Raw genomic sequence first — 21,714 nt, 5'->3', positions numbered from 1 at the left:
TTTAGAAGCTGGCTGCTCACACTGGGTTGACCCAATCCACCTGCATCCACTGGTTGCTATAAAGGGGAAAAACAAAATTACTACAATATCACATAACTTTGTGGGTCACCATAACATTTTGCAGACAGCATCCTGACATTGAAACATCAACTAATGTTGGACAAAATGTTATACATATTTTTTCTGAATCCTTTACAATAAACATGGGTTGCTTACGGAAACCTCAGGTGTCTCCTCTTCTGCTTGTGGGGTAAATGTCCACCTGAGGGACCCTCAACAAAAAAAAAAACACAAATGGAACACACTGGGAAAGGTTCATTCCCCCAACACATCCCAAAATAAACACTAGTGGACCAGTTCTTGCCTACCTCCACAGTGGATGCAGCCCGTGAAAACTCTCAGAACCAGAAACAAGCAGACATAGATGTTCTACAAAGACACATGATATATCACATCAAAATGAATGATTGTGGTGACAAGTCTTCACATATCAAAAGTCCCCAATATTTCGCACACGCAAATTTTTTTGACATTATTAAGCTCACACATCCCAAAGGGAGGCTATATTATAAAGGGAAGATATATTTTAGAAAGATCAAAGGTTATTACTTAGCTTTTGAAAGGCTGAACACACACACACAAACCAAATTACCTGTATTCTCCTCCAGGCTTCTCTGCAGTGTATCAACGACCTCCTCCTGTAGATGGTGATCTGGTAATTAAAGCACAAAAACAAATGAAAGAGTGAGCTTGACTCTAACCCAAGTTCATTTGGATTGATAGGTTCACCACAAATCTAACCACAAAACACCACTCCCAGAGCCAAAAATGTGTGAAATTAAACACTCATATTAGAAGAGTGTGGTTATACACATGATTAGAGACACGTGCACAATGTCAAACAAGATATACCATGAAGATATCTTACCAGGAGGAAGCCCAGTGTCATCTCGATGCAAAGTGACATCCTCATCATCCACATCACCCCGAGCACAGAGGGCAGGAGGGGACTGCTGCGTCTCAGAGAGTACTATTGTAAAAAAAAATGAAACACACACAAGTTAATGCAAGTCAAAAGAAGGTAAAAATACACTAAAGAGGTCATTTTACAAAAATGATCTCATATTTCACCCCCAAACATATATGCTATTTTGTTCTCAATGCTAATGACTAAACTGTTGCAATCCCACAAAAATGCAAAAATCAATTGTGCTATTTTGTTCTCAATGCTAATGACTAAACTGTTGCAATCCCACAAAAATGCAAAAATCCATTCACATTGGTAATTAGGTAATGTAAAAGGATTGAACTTACATGGTTGCCAAGCATCGGAGTCATCCCAGTAGTCCACCTCTACCACCGTTTCTGGCCCAATAAATGGCAATTTATTAATGCCAATCTTTCATACTCCTTGAGACGATGCACAAGATATTCACGATAGGTCCCACTCCTTACGGCCTCTGTGCCCAGGAGCCTTTTAACATGTGTGAAGATGTGACTCACACGCTTTTGACACTGGGTAATGGTCCGTTGTGTACTGCCCACTGCATTTACACTCCTGGCAATTTCTTCCCAGAGTCCCTGCCTCACAGCATGGGAAGTCTGGGAGTGCAAGCCCCCACGGAGTCTAGGAAAATGTTGTTTGTAGGACTCCACGAGGGCTGCATTTTGCTCAGGAGTGAAGCTGGTTGCCTTGGAAGCAGAATCCCTGGTCCGGCTCAAACTGGCTGAGGTGCCAGGTTGAGGGGCCAGGGGCCTAGATGTTACTTGGCCTACATCACAGAGCAACCTAGTTGGCCTGAGGGAGCTGCCTGTTGGTCTATGGACTGAAAACCCTGGGGTGGTGGTGGGGCCACCAGCAGCAGCAGCGACGATGGTGGTGGTGGCCATTCTCCTTGGCTCCATGTAACTAGAAGTAACAAAATAAAAGTTAAGGGACAACACACCCAAAACATTTTTGGGTGGAATAAAGTCAATGATGTATTCTTACTTGTTGTTTTTCCTCTGGCAGTCCTCTGGTTTGTTGTTTTTCTGCTTGTAGTTTTAGTTTGCATGCAGAATGGCTAAGAAGCTCTGTGCAAATTTATAGGGATCCAGTACGTGGGCACACAAACGCACACTTACATACACATGCAAACGCGCACTTACGCAGGCAAGTGCCCATTTAAATTTGCGGCTGGTCAAGGATTTTGCTTGCTGTATTGTCATGGAGCCCAATTTGGAAGTGGACTTGTTCTTTGCCACTGCTGTTACAACTCTGCTTGTCACTGCAGAAGAAGAGCAGCAGCAACAACAGCAACTAGGGCAGCAATCTTGTGCTTTGCGATGGCTTCGGGAACCACGCATCTTCTTGGAGTGTAGCTGCCTTGAAAGTTTGCGTGACCAGGATGTCCAAAGGAGTTTCCGCCTGTCTCGCCAGGTCATCCATGACCTGTACAGCTTGCTGGAAGATAAAATTGCTCCAAAAACCAAGAGAAGCCAGGCTGTGCCAGGAATGACCAGGCTCTTGGCCTCTCCTCTTGGCAAACCTCCTTGGCCTGAATTTGTGGACCAAGCCAGCCTACAGTTTCCAGGGTTTTTACGTCCAAGGTCATCAATGCCATTGTGGACCTTGTCCCACTATATATTCACTTCCCTCAAACAGCTCAGGAGTGGTGGAAGGTAAAGGTGGATTTCTTCAGGTGAGCAGGATTTCCGAATGTTTTGGGGGCCATCGATGGAACCCATGTGGCTATTCAGGCCCCTAAATTGCAGGAAATCATGTTTTGCAACCGGAAGCGATATCATTCACTGAACGTACAAATAGTCTGTGATGCCAACAGGAAAATCATGAGCACAGGTTTCCCAGGATCATGCCATGATGCCTATATCCTGCGTCAGACAGCCCTCTACCAGAAATTCATCTCTGGAGAAATGCCTGAGGGCTGGTTAATAGGTAATGTATAATGTCGTTACTATATTATAACTAACAGTATTCAAATCCTAAAGACACTTGTTATGTTGCTATGTCCCTTTGCATTGTCAGAATGCCAGGCTATGACCTATATTGTATATATGTCATATTTTGTGCTAACATCTAATTTAGCAAATAGTTTATAAATATTGTACAATATTGGAAGCATGGGGGGAAGAACTAATTTTCAGATATTCCCGGAAGCCCTAGTATAATTACAAAGTTCACAGCTCATAGTATCTCAGTGTGGTAGTCAGTAGTAACAATGTCTCCTAACAACCAAAAAGCAACAAAGTGACCGAAGAGCACAACCCTTAGCAACCTTTGTAAAAAAACTCTAGTGTTACACTGCATTCACAGAACACCTACTATACAAAGAATTAACATGTATTATGTTTGTCTTTTTACAGCTGACAAAGGATACGGGCAGCTTTCATGGCTTATGACAGCTGTGCGTCAACCCCGGTCTGAAGCCGAGCACAATTACAACAAGGCTCTGCCAAAAAGTCGGCGGATTGTGGAGCAAACCATTGGGCTGCTAAAAGCATGGTTTCTGTGCTTGGCGCGGCCCGGTGGTAAGCTCCTGTACGCATCATGGAAAGCTGCCTGAGTCATCATGACATGCTGCGTCCTGTGCTTGCACCATGGGGATACCTGGGACATTCCAGAGGAACTCGAGCCAAAGGTACATCAACATCCTGCCTCTGGCTCCCAAAGCACAGCAGAGGGACGTAGAGTCAGAAATTAATTTATTGCTAATGTCTTTGTGCGAGAGTATTTACATATGTTTACAATGCATGCATTACATATTTCAGCACATCATCTTTGGGTTACAAACCAACCTAGGAGTTGAAGTCATAGTAAGCACACTTTAATCGTTTGGGAAATGAAATAGCAGACATATTTGTGTAAGAGCTGGACCTTTATGTGACACTTTACAAAAACACATTGCCAAACTAGGGCAGAGTGCAATTTAGTTTAGATTTGCACAAGCATTGCTTATGCAGCCAGAAAAGCATGAAAAATACAATCCAACAGCATGTAGTTACCACTAAAGCATGATTAACCATGTAGCTTAACACATCCCAATAATGTAATCTATTTCTTTACAGGGCGATAACATCCCTCTGCTGTGCTGCCAAGCCTCTGGAATGTCACATCACAGACTGCCGTACATTCGTGGATGATATTGCTTCCGGTTAAGGGAGAAATCCACCTTTATGTTCCTCCACTCCCAAGGTGATGCGAGGAAGTGAACATATAGTGTGCCAAGGTCTAAAATGGCATTGAGACCTTCATGAACGCCAAGGAAACATTTTTTGGCATTTTTCTATACAAAATGACTAATATGATTAGAATCATGTAAACACATAAATAAAGCACACTATCTGGTATGTAAGAGTGCTTGACCCTGCTTGTGAGCTTGTCAATCAATGTGGTTTGATGTTGTGCTTGGCAACCTGGACCTCCTTCCATTACCATCAGGTGTGATAGAATGAGTATGCAACTCAGCTAGACAACTAATCGACAACCAGTTTGGACAGAAAGTGGAAGTGTGTTTGTATACAATAGTGCTAAGATCAGGCAGCACAGCACAATGACAACAAACCTATAACACAACTACAAATGAACACAGGAGTTGTGTGGCAGCAAATCAATATGAGTGCAAATGTTAGGTTAATAAATATGTACATAATACATTCAAAAACCAATATGTGACTTTGAAAATGGGACAAAGGCAAACAGGAGGTTCAAGTGGTAGTTTGGAGTGGAAACCATGCAGACATTTGTCATGAATATTAGTTAAAAAAAATGACAAAACATTGCAGAAGATTTGCTAAACAACAGAAACTGTCATTACAAACCAAGCACAAAAACATTGCAGCAAAAGATGAAACTAACAATTATGAGGATTACAAAGTCACATCAATGCATAACATCCAAGCAAATTTACTTGATGACCCCCCCGCAAACCAGTCCAGTTAAATAATAATAATGAAAATGCATATGTATTTATATGCATTTAAATGTATTTTGACATACATACACAAGTGAAATCACTAAATGATTTTTTTAAACCACCTTTGGCAATAATCCTTTTTTCAATTATTTGATTTCTATCAGGCCAAACTACAATGACATTTTAATTAGATCACAAATGCTTGGTTTTCACAAATCATACTATTGTGTGATGAGATATTATGAAGTGTTAACTAGTATATACACAGCTTGATCTCAGTTAGTTTGCAGTGTTGCAAAGCAAACCAAAAAGTATGAAAAAAATGCAACAAATGTAACAATAAATAATAAATTTTGTTAATGAGTACAATGTAACCTAAAAAAGTAGCACTTACCCAAAAGAAGATGAAGCATTAAAGATTCTAATTGACCTGTAATGGACTGTAGATGCGCACAGAACAGGGAGCAGGTGTGCGCTAATTAATTGCTATGATCTCACCATTGACAGCTTAACAGATCCTCCTTAATCGCGCAGCTGAAAACTAATCGCCTTAATTGGAAAAATTCACGACCCCTATTGCTCATTTCTCATTTATCAAGGCAGGAATCTGGCGCGTGAAGGCGCGTGTACTAGCACTCGGCTCCGGACTGCGGGAAAATGGCTCTGATGTTGGCGCGTAAATACGCGCTTTCAGCGTACGCGCATCTCATTGATGAATCGGGGCCATTGTTTTAGAGTTAAACGAAAATTCTTTTTAACAAGTATTCAGAACCTGTCCAGATAATGGTATCATTATCGATATATCTTTTCCAAATACTTATCTATTGTTGATAGGTGCGTAATTTGGGATTAAGGCTGGGTTAAGGGGATAATGGTGGCGTTATATTTCTCTGTATAACATTGATTCCCTTGGTGTGAGGGATGCTGCAATAGAATGCCTCAACATCAGTGGTGACTAGTAGAGAATCGGGGGGGGGGGGGGGGTGGATAAGTTTAGGTGAACTTTAAAAGTTCGATTGTGTTGTTAAAGGGTATTATTGAGGGAAGGATAGAGACAGACAGGCTTTTATAGGCAATGTGATGTTTGTGTTTATTTTTATGAACAGTTAATATGTGGTCTTAAATCTAAGAAAGACCAACTATTTTAAACCAAAAAATACCATAATAAAATGTGAATACAAATGACAATAAAATTATTATGCCAACATATACTTATTGTTGTACAAATTTATCTAACTACTATTTTGCTGGTCAAAAAAAATGTCTCAAGGTGCCCGACGGTATATGGCATATTAGTATAGTATATTGAATTTGCATTTACTTACATAAGATAACAATGTACAATAATATGTAAGGGACAGCTGAGTCAGTATATCCCTGGAAAATTAAAATGACGTATTTTCCAAAATGTTTGAAAACACATATCAATTTATAGGAAAATAGAGTAGAAAACATTAACAACCAAACTTGTTCTCAAAAACTTACTTACCGTGAAGTCTGGCTGCAGATATGTGTGGAAGAAAGTGCTCAAGAAAATTCCCAGATAAGTGGACTGAAAAAGGGCTAAAAAAGGGGGTGTATTGTTATATCCATGTGAGATAAATGTTAAATGGTTTCTTACTGGATACAAAAAGGAATGTTCACTACTTACTCAAAGTTCTAGTTATAGTAGGAGTTGGAGATATTTTCATGTATTATCAAAAATATCTAGAGATCAGATATCTGGAGTCAAAGTACAACAGCATATTAATTATCCACTAGATGGTACGATACTCTTATAAGGATTAGTAGGAAACGTAATATTGTTTTACCTTGCGATATGCAAACATTCAGTATCCCAATATTATAAGCACAATATGGCTATTGGGATATTGAAAATCATTATCTATGTAGGTAAAGAAAATATATAAGTATAAAGATATATATAATATAATATAATATAAGGCATAAGCCATTGTAAATTGGATATATATAATAAAGCTTACATTATGGGTTAGTATCTAATCAATGTTGGTGATCCTGGTTCTGGGATATGGTTACAGTAGATTTCCACCAATATTCTAAACAGTAATAAGATGCCTCAAGTTACTGGTGTAACAGGTATACACAGAGTAGGTTACACGAAAAGTGAAAAGTCACTTGCTTCAATTGTTTAAAAGGTACCATAATGTGATATATGCTTTCTAATTCTCACCTAAGTCCATTATAAAGTGTAGACAAAGTTACAGTGAGGGAAAGAAATATTTGATTACCTGCATATTTTGTACGTTTTCCCTCTGACAAAGAAAGTACCATTATAACTGTAATGGTAGGTTTATTGTATTTGTGAGAGACAGAATAACAACAAAAGAACCCTCAAAAACCCAGTGCTCAAACTGACCCAGGGTTCAGTTTTGGGACCTTTTTAACATCTTTCTAAATGATATAGACTTTGGGATTAAAAGTACCATCTCTGTGTTTGCAGGTGACACCAAACTATGTAATGTAATGTAATGTAATTAAGTCCATACAGGTTGTCTATAATCTATAAGCAGGCCTGGATGTACAGTTTGATTGGGCAGCCTAGTGGCAAATGACATAATATAGATCATAGTTCTCCCCAGAGGGTTTTAGCCGGTTGCTCCGCCTGGCTGCTTTGAATACCCCGCCCAGCTCTCGGCAGCTCTCATCCTCAGATGCACGGATCTCAGTGAGGCTGCTCTGTGCCATCTGTGCCCTGTGTCATCCGTTCAGAGGATTGCTGCTGATGAGAAGTGAGCACACAGTTCAGCCTTCATGTGAAGGAGACACATTTCTGCCTGTGAAATGTATCCACCTCTAGCTCTGCATTTGAATTCTGCATCCTCACAGCTCTGTGTACAAACCTCCATATCTCCTAAACTGTATGTCACAATGACCTGTAATTTTCAGGGTGTACAGGGGACCCTCATAGATACTAGGTATTACAATTTCAGCCCCCTAGCTTTAAAGAATTTATGATATGGGTTCACAAATGTAAAAAGTTATGAAAATTGAATTTTGGGGTTGCTGTTTCAGAGGAAAGTGCAACTAGGAGTCCTAAATTGAAAGTGCAAATTGGGGACCCCGGAGCCACTAACATAGCAAGGAGCATTGGGGTGGGGCCCCTAAATATATACCTACCTGTCACAAATCTACCTATGAAACTACTGTCTGCTTCTCTTCTTTGTACACCAATTTCTCTGGGGGTAGGGGGTACAAAACTGAAAATATAGGTGCAAGTGGCAGGCACATTCTCCCCTTACAATCTCATTACCACAGCATTATTAGAGCATAAAACACTCTGCCCATAAAAATGGGCTTTCCTGCCCTGTTTCACATTCCTGTCCACTTAACTAACATTCTGAACTTCAATTGGGGAATGGGGAGATGTAAGAAACCAAAAACATAGGTACAAGTGGAGAACATCTGTGACTAACATCCCCTAAAACTTCATCACTATGGCATCATTAGAAAATGAACTCTGCCCACTAAATGTTATCGAGGTTGAGCTACTGGAAGGTTACAGTCGTGTGTAACAAGAAAGTGCATTTTGATGGACTGTTTTTTTTTTTTAATATTGTAATAATGCCATGGTGATGAAAGGTGATCGCCACTCATGTCTCCCACTTCAACCTATATTTTTGTTTCCCTGCACCTCTTAATTCTGGGGAAATTGGGGTTTGAAGTAAGATGCAGACAGATATGTGTAACAGAGCAGGCAGCACATTTTGCTAGGTAGAGATATATGTTCTCATAATGCCATAGTAATTACATTTTAGAAGGGTTTAGCCACAAGTGTCCCCCACTTGCACCTACAGTTTCAGTTTCCTATGCCTACACGTGTACCTTACAAATTTCAAGTTAATACAACCAACGGTTTAGAAGATATGAAGGTTTGAACACAGCGAGCTGTTAGGCTGCAGAATATGACAAGCAGCTTTTACACTCACATAGCTATCACACTGCGCTGCCGATGACATTACACACTGCGGATAATCGTCACAAACTGTTTTTATATAGAATATGGGCAGTGATGAGAGGGGGGTCACTGTCTGTCTTGTCCCCATCTGATATCACATGCATGATGCTATTAAAGCATCGCCACATTTTTAACATTATATTAAAGAGTGACTTTCTCTGTTATGTAATAGAAAAATGTGCGTTTTTTTGTTTTTACACTTTTGTGGCGAGGACCTCTCTCCTTCAGTCTTCACTTCCATTTCGGTAAAGACCGAAGGGGAAATCCGCAGCCTACTGGGATATTTGTGTCACTTGCACTTTCGGAGGATTTCTTATAATGTAAAAAAAAAGTGTTCAATCTAATGCATGCACAGTGCAAGGCAGCATTGGACGTACAAGTGAGCATCAGAGAAAAGGTGGAAGCTGAGCCAGCATGGGCCTGCTGGGTTAATTTTGTAAAAGAATCAAGTGAAAAAAAAATGTTTTCACAAAAGTTCACTTTAACTAAATATAGACACAGGAGCACATCTGAAGTTAGTCTGAATTCACACAGGCAGTAAGGTTACCTTTGTCCATTCCTCATGCCAGGAACCACTGCTGCTTAAAAAACTTCTAGCTCTGAAAAAGCCCAGCACTTACCGCCTGTTACCAATCCTAGATGCCCAGCACTTACCGCCTGTTACCAATCATAGGTGCCCAGCACTTACCGCCTGTTACCAATCCTAGATGCCCAGCACTTACCGCCTGTTACCAATCCTAGGTGCCTAGAATTTACCACCTGTTATCAATCCTAGGGGCCTAGCAATTATGGCCTGTTACCAATCCTAGGTGCTCAGCACTTATGGCCTGTTACCAATCCTAGGTGCCTAGCAGTTGCCAGAAGTCACTCAAAAAGGGTTAATGTTTTTTGCTGCTAATATGAGCTAAGCCTAACTTGTTACACCACATTCAGTATATTATTACACTACTACAAAGGATTACACTCTTAAAACTTAGAACACTAGAAAGTTGGGTCACAATACACAGCATAGGACAGTTGTGGCAAAATACATAGAATAGAAAAATTGGATATACTAACGGGGCAGGCATTACAAAGTTGTAACAAATAATTAGGAGAAGGTAGAACACTGAAACAATAAGAGGTTACTGGATACCCATGGCATAAACAACTGGGAGCACTAAATTTGCCGTGTTTTGCCACACCCCCTTTTTTACCACCCAGCTACAGCTTCCTACCACCTGGCTGAAAAAATTTCTGGGGAGAACACTGTAGATAAATGTAATATTATGCATGTATGTATGCTAACAACATGCATGCTTCATAGCGTCTAGGGGGAATACATTTGGGGGAGTCAGAAATGGAAAAGGACCCGGGGGTTTTGGTAGATCATAGACTTAATAACAGCATACAATGCCTAGCTGCAATATCTAAAGCTAGTAAAGTATTTTCTTGTATTAAAAGAGGAATAGACTGCAGAGATGGAGACATTATCCTGCCTCTGTACAAAGCATGTGGTCAGACCACATCTGGAATATGCAGTCCAGTTTTGGGCACCAGTTCACAAAAAGTACATTGTTGAATTGAAGAGAGCGCAGAGAAGGGCAACTAAATTATTAAATGGAATGGAGGAGCTCAGCTATGAGGAGAGATTAGCTAATCTGAATCTATTCTCCCTTGAGAAGAGATGTTTAAGGGAGGATATGATCACCCTGTATAAATATATAAACAGTCCATATAGAGAACTCTCTTCCCCATTATTCACCTTGAGATCATTGCAAAGAACAAGATGGCACTCTTTGCATTTGAAGGAAAAGAAATGTATTCTCTGGATAAGGAAGGGATTCTTCACTGTAAGGTCTGTGAAAATGTGGACTCAGCTCCCTCAGGAAGTAGTTTGAGCAAATACTATAGGTTGCTTTAAAAAAAAAAAGCTGAATGTTTTTCTAGAAGCACAGAATATAACTGGGTATTAAGGCTTTAAAGTAAAAATAACAGTGACTGTTGATCCAGGGAACATCCGATTGCCTCATAGAATCAGGAAGGAATTTTTTTCCCCTGTTGAAGCAGGGTTTTTTTGCCTTCCTCTGAACCAACCATGTCTTATAGGGTTTTATATCTGTAATAAGTTTATTTCCCTATTGGTTGAACTTGATGGACTTATGTCTTTTTTTCAACCTAACCTACTATGTAACTTTGTAACTATGTAACCATTACAAATATAGACTGGCTATTTCTTTGTCGGAGGGCCAACATACAAAATCAGCAGGGGATCAAATACTTCTTTCCCCACTGTACTTACATAGTTCAGGGGTGAGTGTGACTACCGGTGTCCGTAGCCAGCCTCCAAAAGAGACATTTGTGCAGTCGGCGTCCTGCTCTTAAATCAAGTATATCAGTGTCCATTCATCAGCGTGGTTGGCGTAATCCCGCCAACAGCGCCGATGTGTATTGTCTTTTGTTATCAGAGTTACTGAGGAATTTTACAGGTGGATTGTGATGAATAGCTTTCATGGTTGCAAAAGAGCATGATTTTAAAGAATATACCGCTACTAAAAGTGTGTTGTATGTCTGTGATTTAAATGTATAAACTGATTTTTTTGGTAGGTGGTGTGAATTTGTTATGCATGTGTAAGAAAGTGTCAAAACGATGGAAATAGAAATAATATTAGGATAAAGAAACCTTCTAGTACCCAGGGATTATCCTCACCTGCAAGGGCTAAATTAACCCCTGCAGGTCCTGGTCCAAGGTGAATACCCTGGTTTAAACAAGGGAGGGATAAGTAAAACAGGGAGTAAAGAGCTGCCTGTAAAGTCACCCCCTGACACAATGCACCCACAGATGGAAATCATGGGAGCTCCCGTCCCTCGTAGGGCTAATCCCAAGGCCAGAGGAACCTTTTAAGTGTTAGCATATAAAGTATAATGTAAATTATGAAGAATATTTTTTTTATTTTTTAAAACCTTTATTTCTGTGAAAATTGTAACTATAATTCTGCTGGGGATAGATTTGACAAAGCGGTCACTTACATTCACACGAGTCAAAGGGTGATGATAAAAAAAACATATGATAATTACAATATTTATTATACAGGGTACTTAAAGTTATACAGCATAAAGAACATAAACATCTATATCTATATCTATATATATGTTAAACATTATTAATAACAAAGTATTTAAACCAAGATATGTTGTTATGATTACACAAGGATATTACTGATGCTAAATACCTGTCATAAAAAAATCACTACGTATATTTTTTATACATGCATTAATAATATTCATTCATCTTTGTATGAATTATATATTACAAAAAATAGATAATAACATTATACCCAACAAAATTTTTAGTAGTAGGTATGCAAACTAATTCTAAATGGTTCTAAATGTATTTCTAGTTATTTGGAACAAGTTCTATTTGTGTTGTGTGAATGTACTGAGATAGAGATACGCATTTGTGAACTAGTATTTCAAATATATATTAGGGTAAGAAAAGTGTAAAGGAGAATGCATCATTTAGACCTGGTGGCCATGCTGTGTCAAGTGGAAAATCCACTTGGTTTCCAATTGTATTAATAGCTTGTCCGTATCACCACCTCAGGGGTTCCTGTGGAACATGGTCCAATGCTGAAAATGTGATGAAGCTATTGTCATAATTGTGTTAAGTACCAATATGGTGACTAAGTGGGGTTAATATTTTTTGAGAATTTATTGTTTAGATGTGTTCGTAAATACGCTTTCTGAGTGCCCTTTTGGTTTTTCCGATGTAGAAGTTTCCACATCGGCAATTGACTAAATAGATAACCCCCTTGTAGCAATCTATATGATGTTTCAACTTGTGTATATTTTTATATGGAAGAGAAGTATTTTGGCCTTCTAAGATCCACTTACATTGCGGACAATGCATGCATTTGTAAGTACCCGGAGTCATTGTCGGTTTTTCAGATGGTTGGGAAGCTTTGTAATGACTCAAGACCAAGGTATCTTTAAGAGATTTAGATTTTTCATATGTAATCGAGGGATGGAAGGATTTTACTTGTGGAAGGGTCTTTTTTCCGTATGTGCCAATGTTTGGATATAATAACACATTGATGTTGTCTATTGTACGTTGTAATGATTCTTAGATTGTCTTTTTGCACTGGTTGAGATTGTTTGATCTACATTGAATCCTCATCATGTACGTTGCTAACTGATGATGGTCATTTCCTGCCCATATCTAAGTGTGTACGTGCTGGAGGGCGGAAGTCACGTTCTCCGACAAGCCAACCTAACCAGCTCACTGTGCGGAATAACTGTACACGCCTAGTGGATTTAAATCTCCTAATCAGCAACCATCTATTTAAGGCTGAACCTGCGGTGGCGTTGGTCCTTTGTTTGGACGACTGCCGCAGGTCAACCCCCCAAAAACAATCGCTTGGTCAGTAACCCTCTCTTCATCTTTTTTTATATGTATTCTCTGTCCATTTTTCTTATTTCATACCTGTTTTAAAAAATAGATAAACTCAGCATATTTTAGTTCTATAACACTTTATTACAGGTTTTGTTGCACTAGAACCTTTTTGTTTTAGTCTTCTACTACATGGTGTTTCCAAAGACAGCTTTTCAGGCTCTTACCAGTCACCCACTGATAACCGCTATTATATATGATCAAGGTATGTCATCTTGTGATTGTTTTATTTATTACATATTACAACGCATTGACAACCCTTGAGTGTATAATATAAGTAAAGCTAATCTTATCTATCACATTCTTTTACAGGGATATTGCTAGGTGAACAGTGAATCTTTTCACAAATAATTGAAACTGAATCACATCTAATTTATTGAATTGTAAGCATATTTTATGTTATTAATCAATATTAAGCTACTCTTAACAATTCCTCTAAAATCTTTTATTTTTTCATTCTATATGGTTATTATTTTTTTTATGTTTTTTTTGTCTCATTATAACTTTACTAAGCATTGTTATTCATTGTATCCATTAGATTAATCCCACATTAACACTCCCTAAAACAAAAATAAGAAACTAACACACTACTAAGTTTTTACTTCAAAGACCAAAGTAGGACCCTTTTACTAATTTATGATTTATCTACTATCTACCATCTTCTGTACATCTGAGTACGATAGTTTGGATATATGTAACACACAAATCATTTTTCTTCTCTCAGAGCATCTAAACGGCTATGCGATTGTTACATTGATTATAATTGAACTGGCTTGAATCTAACACTAGACAGTGTTCTCCCCAAACATTTTTTTCAGATGGGTGGTGGGTACCTGTAGCCGGGTGGTCAAAAAGGTGTGGCAAAACACAGCAAATTTAGTGCTCCCATTTGTTAATGCCATGGGTATCCAGTAACCTCTTATTGTGTCAGTGTTCTACCTTATCCCTATACTTTGTTCCAACTTTGTAATGCCTGCCCTGTTAGTATATCAAATTTTTTCATTCTATGTATTTTGCAATACATAGAATGAAAAAATATGCATTACAACATTAAAAAAAAAACTGTCCTTTAAAATGCACTTTCTTGTTACACATACTGTACCCTTCCAGTACCTCAAGCCTAATAAATGTTAGTGAGCAGAGTTTATGTTCTAGTGATGCCATAGTGATGAAGTTTTAAGGGATGGTAACCACAGATCTTCCCCACTTGTACCTATATTTTTGGTTTCTTTCACCTCTCCATTCCAGGGAAATTGAAGTTCAAAATGTTAGTTAAGTGGACAGGATTGTGTAGCAGGGCAGGGAAGCCCATTTTGATTGAGTTTTTTATGCTCTAATGATGCTGTAGTAATGAGTAGGGAGTAGGGATGAGCAAGAGCGAAAATTTCCTGGAACGTCCGAGGGGTCTGCAAATTTTTGGCAGAGGAAATCATTATGATCCCTGGCACTAGAGGTTAATTAACCTCTAGTGCCCGAGGATTGCAGCGGATTCTTAGGACTGCAATCATTCTGGCAGCCCTGGGAATCCGCCTGTTTGTGATCCCCGGCACTAGAGTGTAAATGGGGACAAGTCTCCCCATTCAAAACCTCTAGTGCTCTGATTGGCTGAGGAAAGCTTTCTTCAATGCTCTTTGCTATGTTAGTGGCCCTGGGGTCCCCAATTTGCATTTTCAATTTAGGACTCCTCTGTTTTTCCTCTTTCCTCTGAAACAACAACCCCAATGTTCAATTTTCATAACTTTTTACATTTGTGAACCCATATCTTGAAATTCTTTAAAGCTAGGGAGGAATTGTAGTAACTAGTATCTATGAGGGTCCCCTGTGCATCCTGGAAATTACAAGTCATTGTGACATACAGTTTAGGAGGTATGGAGGTTTGTACACAAAGAGCTGTGAGGATGCAGAAGGACATGAAGACTTCACACACAGCTCTAGCAGTGGATACATTTTACAGGCAGCTTTTTTTGTTTTTAAATAGAAATCCCAGCTTGTGCTTACAGATGGGGGCGGGGCTGCCTGTGTCTCATTCACATGAAGGCTGAACTGTGTGCTCACCTCTCATCGCAGCAGCAATCCTTTGGATGACAGCTGAGCACAGAGCAGCCTCACTGAGATCCATGCAGAGCATTAAAGCTGCCGAGGAGAGGTGGGCGGGGTAGGCACAGCAGCCGGGCGGAGCAACCGGCTAAAACCCTCTGGGGAGAACTATGCTAAATTATAGTAAGTCCAAGTATTTTTATCAAAAATAAATGATACTAAAATTATGTACATGGATTTACTGTGGGCTATATGTGCAATACATGATGCTAATACTGTATTTTTCATAACTCATGTTTTTTTATTTTTGCAAACTATGATGTCTAATTATTAATAATAATTATTACAGTCCTGGAGTCTCTATATCCCCTGAGAAAAGCCCAATTGGGCGAAATGAGTAGGGATAAGACCCCGTTCTTTATCTCAAGAGTTATACGCAAGTTTGTAAAATCTTCTACTTACCTTTATAGTGTGAATAAAGTTCCCTATCATGTCAATTTGTAACATAAGCCTATCATTGTTTTAAAGCCTTTTGTATTCGAAGAATAATAAATTATACTGTTTTATACATAATTACTGTAAACCTATAATGCCTTTGTAAAAGCCTATCTCTTTTCTCCGTTCTTCTTATTTGTAGTACAATATTGGACACCAAAAGCTTTGGCACCCAGACCAACTAATTGGGATAATATACCCCTAATAAATGACTGATGTTCGGCAAGCTATAGACTTTTACTAGTTTCACAAAAGTTTGTATTTGAGCATTTGTGGCAATCGGTGGATAAAAGGAGGTATGGGTTTTTTTTGCAATGACTTCCGTGGGACTTTTATCATTCTTAGGTGTAATGTCCTCAAAAAGTAGAATCTCTCTTGATTCGTTTTCCATTAATAGCAGGTAGAGATTTTTGAGGATTTTTAAATCCCGCGTGTCTAAATTCTTGTACATTTGTGGTGTAAAAGATTTTTTCTCGTCCGGGGGTTTTTCAAACATGACCTTAAGTGTTAAGTTCCTAGCGAACAAGTTCAAGTCCTTGATGATTTCAAATTTATCGATTTTCTGTGACAGGCAAAAATGATAGACCCATTTTGAGAACTTGTGTTTCAAGTTCTGATAATTCATATAATGACAGGTTTATGATTTCCCTAATTTCTCCTGTTGTGTGTTGATTTTGGTGAAGAACCTGTCCAGGGAGTTGGTTTTGGCTGTAAGGGATGGTAGATGTTGTTGAAGTGACCCTAAAAAAGAGTGCTGAACTTTTAGAATGGCACAAGTGTTTGAAGTGGATTTGCATGTTGTTTCTTTGGTACCTTTGGGTTTCATGTAGTTTGTGGGGGTATAGGTGTAATTAGGGGTGGAGACACTTGGAAAGAAATACGTGATGCTTTATTGTTGTCTGTGGTTGTTAGACTACTGGGTGAGATCTGTGTTGAGGATGAAAAAGAGGTTTTACAGGTTGTTGGAGGGATGGCGGTGAATTGTAGGTTTTCTATGTTTGGGAATAGGAGAGTTGTGGGGTAATCTAGATTGATAGGTATGGGAGAAGTGTTAAATGGGGCTCTTTTGATGATTTGGGCACTTTCAGGAGTGTCACTAGGCAGTCTTTTCTTGTGTTTAAATGGTACAGGGTTCCCAGTGCCTCCTACTTGAGAGGGAGTCTCGCTAGAGGGTTTGGTACTGTGTGTGTCTTGTTGTTTGTTGGTGGTTTTCGTGTCTTTGTTACCAGTATTTGTTTTGTCCCATTTGTGTGCTCTTTTGTTTATGAAAGTCCACTTATCCCTCTGGAGTTTTTTTGGCCTTTTTATTGATGATAGATGTAGAGAATTTTTCCAGCTGGTTTTTTAAATCCGTGATTTTTTCAGAAAATGACGGGCTATTGATATTACCCAAATTATGGGATTGTAATTGATAAAGTTCTTGATCTAGTTCAAATACTTCCTCCTCATAATAGTGTATATGAGCAGTTTCATAAGTTCTTCTGAGCATTTATTGAGAATTTGTTCCCAGGGTGATCAAAGTTTCTCTATATTTTTTCACATTTGGAAATAGTTGTATCCGTAGTCCAAAGGGGTTACATCCTTCCCCTATGTCCTGTGAAAGTATTTAATGTGCCAATATAGTGAGGATTTATTTCTCCAATATTTAAATTTCAAAATTAATTTATAAGTTTGTGGTTCTGTTTGTCTAGTTGATTGACATTTATCCTCAATATTCGTCATAAAACCTTCACATTTTTTTGCCTAGAATTTTCATTCTGAAGGGTATTTTATACAGATAGAACAACAAAGTGTTTAGTTGTGTATAGATGAGGAGAGGAAAAGGATGAATAGGCAAGGGATTAACTTCCACAGGTGAGAACCTATGCCTTGTATGAATAAATATTGTAGGGGGCGTGTGTCTTCCCTCCCCTCACTGTAAAAATATACGTACCATGGCAGAATGTCTTAAGAGAGACTATCCTCTAGTGAAACCTCAAAACAACTTTATTATATTCCTGTTAACCTTCATTCTCAACAAAAACACCTTTACTTTTGATGGCAAGATTTACCCTCAAAAGCAGGGTGTCTCGATGGGAACACAAAATGTGCACTCTCATACGCTAACATATTCTTGGGAATGGGAAAAAAAACATGTTCTCAGACTCCCACATCAACAAATATATCAAATTCATCTAAACCCAAAATGCTACACTGAGGAGGTGTTTTTGTTCTGGACAGGTTCGGAATCCTTACTCCTGGAATTCTTTGAATTCATTCAATTTAATCAATTCAACTTGAAATTTACTTTAGATTACAGCAAAACTCAATTACCTTTTCTTGACCTCTATCAGGATTGACGCCAATAATAGAGTCACAACAACTATTTTCAGGAAACCAACAGCCGGAAACACCATCATACATGCGCAAAGTGCACATCCCAAGCCTTTAGTTGAAAGTATACCTTTCAGCCAGTACTTGAGGCTGAAAAGAAACTGTAGCCATGAATCAGACTTCAAGCACGAAGCCAAACCACTACAAGAAAGATTATTGCTAACTCAAACGATCTTACAACAGAGCCCTAAAATATGAAAGGGAGGACCTTCTTTCAAAATAACATACATAAATAACAGAATAAATAACATAAATAACAGAATACAGTAAGACTGATTATGACTTATAATGAAAAATCGTAAATTCATTACCAATACAACACAAAAGGTGTAATATACATGATTACTTGTATTTGCGGTTCCTTTTATATAGGAAAAATGATAAGACCCCCCAAAAAGAGGATCTATGAACATATACATTCTACTGAAGTGGGCAAAATTGTGACACCTGTCCGCCAACACGTAGGCAGTAAGCATCAAAATAACCCCAAACTTCTTAAATTCTTTGGCCTCGAACACATACACCCAAATCCAAGAGGAGGAGGCTTCGATAAAAGACTCCTACAGGTAGAAACCAAATGGATAGTAAATCTAAAGCAACATACCCACTTGGCTAGAATGAAGCGATTAGTTTTAAATCCTTCCTCTAACATTGACATGATCAGAACATAGGTTTCTGTACCTCATCACACTTTACTTTTTTTAGATTTCTTATCTGTTTACTGATTTATTACTGAATTGTATGATCACTACAAAATCCATTATATATGTAATGTAATTATACACAGTCTTCGGATTTATATGTAATCTTATGTTTTAATTCATTATATTATCTATGCCTATGTGCTGAATTCCCAGGTACTACATGCTTCACAGATACTACATACACCTACGTTCACTCCCAGGGCATTTCATCCATCAGGAGATCAAATAAATCCAGGGTTTTTCATCCATCAGGAGCCCCAATAATGTCATGGGGATTTCTTAACACACAGGAGGAGGTGAATGTGCCCGCCCTCAACGCAGGCACACTTTCCCCTCCTCCCATGTGCTGCAAAGACACCACTTAAGGCGCATTTTCACTCCAACAGCCCTTCAGCTGCACCTTCCTTACAAAACGCTGCTGCTTTCTGCAATTGACCCCAACTTCCATCCATAAGGTAAACCTTTGATTTTACAATCATTCCTTAACCAGCTAGTAACTGATCAATTTTTTTATACTTCATGTTGAATCCCCATCCTTTTCTGCCTATAGGAAGGCATTGTCCTATCCTGTTAACTCTTTTGCATTAATATTCTTGAGCCTCAAACCTCTTTTATTGCTTCACCCATTTACATACATACATATTTGGACAGAGACAACTTTTTTTCTAATTTTTTTTCTCAGACTCAGAAGCAGTTGTACTGCAGACTTTCAGCTTTAATTCAGTGGGTTGACCAAAAAGATTGCATAAAAATGTGAGTACCTAAAGCCTTTTTTAGCACAATCACTTCATTTCAGGGGCTAAAAATAAAATGTTCATTTCCAATACTTGGTTGAAAACCATTTGCTGGCAATGACAGCCAAGTCTTGAACGCATGGACATCACCAGATACTGGGTTTCCTCCTTTTTAATGCTCTGCCTGGCCTTTACTGGAGCGGCTTTCAGTTGCTGTTTGTGGGCCTTTCTGTCCGAAGTTTAGTCTTCAACAAGTGAAATGCATGCACAATTGGGTTCAGATCAGGTGACTGACTTGGCCATTCAAGAAAATTCCACTTCTTTGCTTTAATAAAGTCTTGGGTTGCTTTGGCTGTATGTTTTGGGTCATTGTCCATCTTTAATATGAAAGGCCTCCCAATCAGTTTTACTGCATTTAGCTAGATTTGAGCAGACAGTATGCCCCTGATTCATCAATAAAATCCGCGCTCGCTGGAAGCGCGAAAGTACGCGCGGCCAGCGATCGCGGTTTACCGCGGTCCGGACTCGAGTGTGCTCGTACACGCGCCTCCTCACTGCCAGCCGGATTCCTGCCTTCATAATAATTCTGGCATCTAAAGCTGGGTAATGAGAGGAGGAGGCGCTGGGCCCTGAGACGGAGCAAGGAGGGCATTAGAATTTAAGGCCATCACCTATGTGGAAAGTGTAGAAGCTGTAGCTATTGGAGACATGAATGGATGAGCGAGATTCCAATCTGTCCCTACCTACTATGTAGCGAAACCACATGAAAGGGATTGGGCTTGGAGGAATCAGCGGGGAAAAAAGACCCTGTTGAGCTGGAGTCTAGTCTGGCATCTAGATCTGGGTACTGGGAGGAGGAGGAGGCGATGGGCCTTGAGACAGAGCAAGTAGTGCATTAGAATTTAAAGCCATCACCTATGTGGACAGTGTAGAAGCTGTAGCTACAAATTATCTTAAGGATAATATACTATATATTTATTTGTAACATTATAATGGGTTGGTTCCTGCAGGCACAACTAGCTCAATGTTTCCAGACCCCTCAAGGCCCAGATAACAAGGTTTGGCCAGCTCGAGCTGTCATAATATGTGGAGCTGCTGTGAAAAGGAGCAAGGGCGGCATTAGAGGTTGTGGCCATCACCTATATGGACAGTGTCAAAGCTGTAGCTTTTGGAGACATTAATGGATGAACGAGATTCCAATCTCGGTAGGGACAGATTGGAATCTCGTTCATTCATTCATGTCTCCAATAGCATCACCTTCGACACTGTCCATATAGGTGATGGCCCCAACTTTTAATGCCCTCCTTGCTCCGTCTCAGGGCCCACCGCCTCCTCCTCATGCTGTTACTGCTGCCGCCTGCCCAGTACCCAGCTCTAGATGCCAGTTACCAATGCTGTCCACGCTCCGTCTCAGAGCCCATTGCCTCCTCTTCCTGCTGTTCCTGCTGCACGCCCCTGGCTTAACCAATATGAGCCATCAGGATGCAGGTATACTTCGGATGAGCCAGCTGATTCGAGTGGGTGGTATCTTTAACCCTGGAGCGCAGCTTGAAGCATAAGTGGAAGTGCAAATCAATCACATCCAAACGGGACAAATCTGCCAGTGTGGCGCTGTATAAATTCTCTTCTATGATGTCCCAGCGCACATTAGGAAATGGGTACACTAGCACTTCACCAGCTTTGAATCCAACAGACATGGACGTGTTGCATATCACCAGACATTTGGGGCTCAGCACCTCGGTGAACCGAACAAACAGGTGGTCCAGGTTGGCTTTGTACATTTGCAGTGATTGCTCATGATACCTGCTAACATCCTATATACACAAGTTGATGATTACAACGTAGGGCTGAGGTCCATGTTAGAAGATGGCCAGCACACTCTCTATGTACTCCGAAGAAACACGGGTCAGGAAATGCGCACAGGTGATAACAATTCACTTGCAATTAGCACATGCGCAGTCTGTCAAAAGTGGCTGTTTGCTTTTTGAACTTGGAAATGTCATTATAACATTGTTCAATATGATCCTTTACATAGGTACACCAGTAAACA

General features: G+C 39.4%; 1 protein-coding gene across 1 annotated transcript in view; it reads right to left on the bottom strand.

The window, feature by feature from the left end:
* The window catches only part of ASB6 (ankyrin repeat and SOCS box containing 6), a 56,899-nt gene that overhangs the window by 31,772 nt on the left and 3,413 nt on the right, over positions 1-21,714 (bottom strand). Inside the window, 1 exon segment of the mRNA XM_072429699.1 lies at positions 3,415-3,420. Coding sequence (XP_072285800.1) covers positions 3,415-3,420 — 6 coding nt within the window.

Source organism: Pyxicephalus adspersus, chromosome Z, assembly GCF_032062135.1.
Source record: "Pyxicephalus adspersus chromosome Z, UCB_Pads_2.0, whole genome shotgun sequence".
Classification (NCBI taxonomy): Eukaryota; Metazoa; Chordata; class Amphibia; order Anura; family Pyxicephalidae; genus Pyxicephalus; species Pyxicephalus adspersus.
Note: the sequence above shows the minus strand (reverse complement) of the source record. Positions and strands in the feature narration are given on the sequence as shown.